This window comes from Haplochromis burtoni, unplaced genomic scaffold (genome assembly GCF_018398535.1).
Source record: "Haplochromis burtoni strain Fernald_Lab_line unplaced genomic scaffold, NCSU_Asbu1 Contig_223, whole genome shotgun sequence".
Taxonomy (NCBI): domain Eukaryota; kingdom Metazoa; phylum Chordata; class Actinopteri; order Cichliformes; family Cichlidae; genus Haplochromis; species Haplochromis burtoni.
In genome coordinates, this window is record NW_024582584.1 from 554,327 (window position 1) to 560,993 (window position 6,667).

General features: G+C 39.0%; 1 protein-coding gene across 4 annotated transcripts in view; it reads right to left on the reverse strand.

The window, feature by feature from the left end:
• The window catches only part of LOC102291158 (GTP-binding protein 1), a 16,085-nt gene extending 9,845 nt beyond the window's left edge, over positions 1-6,240 (reverse strand). For 2 of the 4 annotated variants that reach the window (XM_005936829.3, XM_042226699.1), the window contains exons 1-4: positions 6,131-6,240; positions 5,649-5,839; positions 5,027-5,138; positions 2,708-2,888 (exon numbers count right to left, since the gene is read on the reverse strand). In XM_005936829.3, the coding sequence (XP_005936891.1) occupies positions 2,708-2,888; positions 5,027-5,138; positions 5,649-5,837 (482 nt within the window). In that variant the 5' untranslated portion in view covers positions 5,838-5,839; positions 6,131-6,240. The other 2 variants (XM_042226701.1, XM_042226700.1) reach the window with 2 other exon arrangements.
• Between the last annotated feature and the right edge of the window lie 427 nt (positions 6,241-6,667).

Below are 6,667 nucleotides of genomic sequence, written 5' to 3' on the forward strand. Positions count from 1 at the left end.
GGCTTTCGAGCCTATACAGCTTGGAGTAAGACAACATGCATGAAGAGGATGATGTGGACAAAATACTCATTTGCCTAATAATTCTGCACTCCCTGTATGCAGAGCTGTTACTTCAGTCAGGACCCTTTACAGTGTTGGAGGCTAAAAGAGCTTAAAACGGTGAGCCCTATATGAGAGAGCCAGTCAGCTGAGGCATGGCCTGGCACTGAGATCAGCTGACTGCCTGTCATGCGGCTGACTTTATGGACTCCCTCACCAACACTTTGGACAATTTTACAGCCAAGTCATTACAAATCTTTCTACCACCTCTAAACCCTCCCATTGAGTATATGAAGGTTCTCAATCTTCATTTCTAAAAATAAAACTGATGGAGACTGCCGGGTATTTTATTGAGACTAAAAAGAAATCCAGCTTAAGACCTACATCTATATTTTATTTCTTTTTCACTAATGGTGTTGTCCATTTCTGTTCTTGTGTGTTTGATTATAACAAGTTGGAAGTAAACAAGTATCCTCGGCTCAACATGCAAAATAAATAAAGGGAAAATTATGTCAAATGCAGGACGAGATAATTTTCAACCTTCTAAATTCAATCGAACATAAATGAAACCCAAATGACACACAATAAGAAAAGACATGCCAAAAGTAAATAAACACTCCCAGCAGCAACATCAGGTACAAACGGGCCTGTGCTATAATAAATCATCACCTGTCACAAACAGGCCAGCGTATTTGTTTTCTGGTTTATTGCTGCTCTATAAACAGGGACAAATGGAACCAAGCTATACAATATTGATACAGACATCAACAATACGAAGTTCAGCATAAAACAGGTGCAGTGTGCAATTCATTTTCAAATTGGGTTAACTTGCATGAGCAAAGCTATAAAAGACCATCACAGCATTCTCACAGCTGGGCCTTTGGTTCTTGGCTTTGTCTAATGCAACAGTACACAACTTTTCTATGAAGGTTCAGAAAGAAAGTGACTGCCATCAAAAAATGACTCCTTTTTCCTGCCTTGCTCTGAGACACAGACAAGTACGTGATTCTGACACAAGGGTTATCTGTGCTAAGGCAGTGTGAAAGATAATGCACAAAGTAAGCCTCTGTGGACGCTGCCAAAGGAAAAACTCTGCTCACACAACTGCAAGATCACACATGGGAGCAGGTGGTTCGGCCAATATGACTAAGATTACTAGTGTGGATGAGATAGAGCCCAGCATGTCTGATGTGAAGCTGATCAGGTCTGCTGCAGTGACTGTTCAGTGCTGACTGTGAAACATTGGGCTGGTGGTGAGCTGATAATGGAGCTGGAGACTGCAGAAGGTTTAGAAGATTTGATGCATGCACCGTTTTGGCTTTACATTTGGTTTCTGCACATTTGCTAGGGTTTATAACGTATATATGCACGAGCTGCAGACTTCAGCTATTATTCCTGTACTATTATTTTATTTACCAGCCGCTTTCATAACAGACCCATATCATCTATTACTTCTCCAGTGAGCCTCATCCTGTGGATGAACTCTACTTCCTCTGTTTTGAGCTACAGGTTGTGCCAGTTGTTCTTACGTTTCTCTGCCGTCTATGAGACAACAGGTTTCCACATTCTGAAGGTTCTGGTCACAGTGGAGTTGGAGCAGTCGGACAGGCTTTTTGGGGAATCAGGTGAATGACAGAGGATCACCACAACAGCAACATGGCCAGTGACTCAGCCAAGGGGACAGAGGTGTCAGGAAGATCAACAGCGACTGAACTTTTAAAATAAGAGCAGGGGGACTGTCTGTGTCATGAGTCCATGAGTAAATCAATAACGCATGGTGATTTTTTTTTTCAGATTCATAAACATAACAATTCTTAAATGACTCACAAAATTACTGGTGAGCCGGCCTAATGGAAGTTTACATGTGGCAAAGACTAAATATCTAAATACAGATTGAACTCCCAAGCTCAAAAAGCTTAGCTGGAAAGGATTTTACCAACATGTCCCTTGACCTGAATTCAACAGAGCACCTTAAAGTATTTTAATGTGAAATGTAGATCAACAAAAGTCCTGCAGCAAAGAGCAGCTGAAAAAGTAATCACAGAGAATTTCAAAAATTCAGCCCATAAGTGTGAGCCAGACTGTAAGCTTCCTTTTCTAAGACGTTTCTGTAATTACAAAAAAAAAAGAGACAAATATGTAATAAAAAAAAGAATAAAATCTAATTAAGGGTGAATTGAGTTTCGATGCATTTCATTCTTATAAATTTGAGTCTGGTTGCCAGTTTTGTCTTTTATTGCGTCTTATTCTGCCATTGTGAACATCTGGGAGAGAAGCTTTTTGCTGACTTGTCGGAAGCGCAAATTCTTATTTGATTCGTTCAAAACACTATTTTTAAAAAAATGAAGCAATGTTAGACAGGTGCATTAGTTTGATTACATACTTCTTCCTGGTGGAAACAACTATCACAACAACAGGAACCTGTGCTTTAAATCTGCCTATAAACCTCTTCTGCAGTGCTGGCCAAAGAGCCATTTCTGTAGCTTTCTGAACCCAGTGATACATCAAAACTCATTTATGCAACAGAATATGTTTGAGTCATATTGTCATATAACCTGGCATTCAATAATAGCCAAACCCAACAGTCACATTAACAAGTTAACAATGCAGGTACATTTTCTAATGATTCTTTTGCCTACACCCCAGAACCTCGCCTCATATTTTGTACCTGACTTCTAGGAAATCCTGCTCGCCCACGCGTCGACGGATGAGGTAGTCTCGAATCTTTCCTCCAGCGTCTGTCCTTTCTCTTAGCATGATTAAGTCAGCCTCAATCTGTTCACACAGCGACCGCACGGTGGCTACCGACGCTTCCATGTCCTTTTCATCCAGACCATAATCACCTCCATCTAAATGAAGCGTATGAGAAAGGAAGAAGTCACTCTCATGCAGGACAGTGAGGGACCAATTTAATGGATGTTTTTAGAAAAAGCTATTTCAGCAGTAATGTGAAGCCACACCCTTGGAAAATTGGCATCTTCACTGCTAACTGGGCAATACAGGAATGTTAGTAACATGTAATATGAGAGGGTGTTGACTGGGAGGACAAAGACCACACAGAAGACTGAAAGAGGGTAAAACAGGTGGTTTTTAAAAGAAAGATGGGAGTAGGTGTAAAGAGACGAGAACATTTAAATTACTGAGACCAGAGCAATTTTCAAAATGAACGAATCACCAGCAGTCAGCTTCAGACAACTTTTAAGAGAAGACTTTATTTTCTAAAGGCTGTATATATGCAGATTACTCTAAATTTTCAAAGAAACCCACAGTATTCATCCACTTAACGGGTAAAGAAATGTATTAATCCATTGGTTGCTGCCAGTTGCTTTACAAGTAGAACTGGCACACATAAATTACAATAACAACAAAAAAGCTTATGATTGATTGACAAAAAGAAACACAGCCAGTTAAGGCTGCTCGATTATGGCAAAAATGATAATCACGATTATTTTCACTGAAATTGAGATCTTGATTATTTGACGATATTTATTTAACAATAACAATGTATTGAATAATGGCTTTAAAGATTGTCAAAAATAATATGAAATAGTGTGCAAATACTGATGACAGTGCAAATGTTTGCAATATAAAAAATAAATGAAAAATGTAAACATTAATATTTAGTGAACTTCAAAATACTGCTTAATATTAATGCATACAAATAACCAAACATCAAGACAATCTGTGTAGCCACACAATGCACAATTGCATCAAACTGACATTAAGGTATGCCAACTAAAGTTGCTGCTCCTTCACTTTGTGTCACTTTGTGTCACTTTGTGTCACTTTGTGAGCGGTCTTTAAATGATTGAATGAATTTGTAGTGTTTATTAACAAAGTTTACACACTATGTCTACTTGATCCACGTGTGACTCCGCGAATCCATAATGTTTCCACACCACTGAAGTCGTTTTCCCTCTCTTTTCAAGCAACGGCATTCTTTCTTCAGCAGTCATTATCCTCTCCTCTCCAAATAACTTTTGCTTAGCTTTCCGAGGTTCCCTCGGGTCCAATTAATTGTTGTGACGCGTGTTTGAAACGCAGAGAGGTGCGCTCAATTTACCACACAGAGCAGCACAAGAGTAAAGCACGAGGGAGGTGCTAATAATCGGCTTTGTCATTTTTAATGATCGTTGAAAGCCCAGATCGTAATTTTGATTAAAATTCGATTAATTGAGCAGCCCTACAGCCAGTCACATTAGAAAGTCTGTTAGTTTTTGTCTGACTCGTCAGACAGCCTTTGGTGCTGATATTCTGTCTGTACCACTGCACTACTGACAGTGCCTGTGCTGACCGAGGATAAAGTGACATGCCCTTATGTGTGCTCTGGGTCAGACAGTTACTTTAACAGTCAGAAAATAGCACAAAAAGGCCAGCTACGTTTGTGTGTAGAGCTTTAGAATGAACAGTAAACAAATGGGATTAGCTGTTTGGGAGGCCCAGAAGTGATGACACAGCTACAACACAACAGTGACTGAAAAATACCAATAAAACTACTTTTCCCTAACAATTACTATGGCTATGAAGCAATATGTGTTATACCCCAACGCCACATGTTTGAATTTATGTTTTTGAATAATTAACTTTTATTTTAGAAGTCAGGCACTGACATAATATAGCTGTACAATTTTTTCCTTTGCTTTACAGATTTCAGCCTAGTCTAAAAACAATATGCCTGCTAAAAGTCTTTGGTGCCACCTACAGGATATCCTGAACATACACACACCAGATGACTGAAAACACAGCTTTCTTGCCTTAGATAATCTCAGACTTTTAGCCCTAAATGAATATTTCCTCTCATTCAATAACAACATACAGTTTCCAACTGCTAATACATTATTTTAAATTTAAAAAAAGACTTTATTTAAAAAAACAAACACTTTTTTCCCTTTTTTCTTGTCTTTTGTGTGTGTGTTTTCTTGCCACATTATCCTATTTTAAAGTTACTATACATTAATGAAGTTCACTGAAAGTTGCTAACTCTTACCTGAGCCCATCCCAACCACATAGATTGTCTCTCCGCAGCCCTCATCTATCCGCTCCCTCAAATGTCTCAGTAAGGAATCATATTGCTCCCCTGTTGGACTCACAAGGACCAGCTGAAAGGTAGAGACAGTAAATGAGATAATAGCTGAACATTTGCAAAGGTCAGACAGGGCAAACACCGTTAAACAAGTCTTCTGTGAGTGCACATACAGCAAGTCACTACCGCAACAAGTAGAGTAGTCAGCATTTTATAAAAACAATTTTACACAATAAAGTTTTGTTGGTGTTTTGTTTTGGTTCAGTCTGACTATTTAGGATTCTCCATTCAACAATACAAAAAGAACTGCAAAGTTTGCATATACAGTAGTTAGGTTACATGTCTAGTATGCTGCCAGCTGGATACAGTTAGATATGGTGCAAAATACTGTACGTGTCACTTTCTCTGGGATGCACAGCGAGCATTAAATGCCCCGTGTACAACTTTTAAGCACCTGTAAAGTTATTATGGCATACTACGTGGCACTCATTCACACAGTGACAATATAGAAAACCAATGAACAATCTGCTCAGTCGGAATGTATTAAAACGTAACGACTCAACGCGCAATTAACAATGAGGCCCACCTTGCTACTTAAGTCTAAATGATCCGCGGGCTCTCCATTTGTATCCTCGCCGTCTTCAAAGCCCTCTCCGCCGGACTGATCCTCGGCACACCCCCGGTCTGGTGCAAACATACAAGCAGGCACTATAGACTCTGCTGCTGGCGCTGTACCTGGATGTAACGCTGATTCTGTCGCCGTTAACGACGCCATTTCTAGAAAAAGTATGAAAATAGCAAATAAAACAACTCAATTATGTGTCTGGATTCAATGGCTAACATTTAGCCATTAGCAATGATAGAAAGTTAGGCTGGTTAATAGAGCCAGCTAGTAAATGCTAACCAAACATCGAACATACAACATTTAACACTCTTAACAGGGGAAAACGAGGTTTTAATAAATCGACACAGCTGCGAGGTGACGACTACATGTTCATACTTTTATACGTTTAAACTGTTGATGAAGATGAATTATATAATACATTCTCTTAAGAAACGAAGGCATACCAGAAGTTGCTAGCTAGCTGATAGGCTAACTTAGTTGTTTACTCTGGTTGGCTTCGTTAGCTTGGCACTGACTGTATGGCACGCCCATCAAAAAATAAACAAAAGGGATTGGCTACACTATAGGTAGCCCCGCCCACTGTTGGCGTACACGAACTACTTTGACATGCATAGCCATCAACACACACGCTCTGACTATAACATAATATGCATAATAAATAAAAAGCGTGTAATTTGTCCGTATTAAGAAAATGTTCTGATTTGTTAAATCAGTTATGCAGTCCTATAAACATGCATGGAAATCGATTATAAAATGCAAAATATGCAGAGTATGGTCCAGAGTTGATTTCGTGTTGTAATTTCAAATTTGTACAATACAGTTATTTGTTTCATTTTAGTTCGGTTTCTGTTAGTTTCAGTTGTAGTTTTAGTCTTTATTCGTGGCCTGAAGGATGTTTTCAGAAAAGTCATCACCTCTAAAACAACAACAAAAACATGAGCACTGAGCAACAGTGGACATCCAAATCATGGAGATTAAAA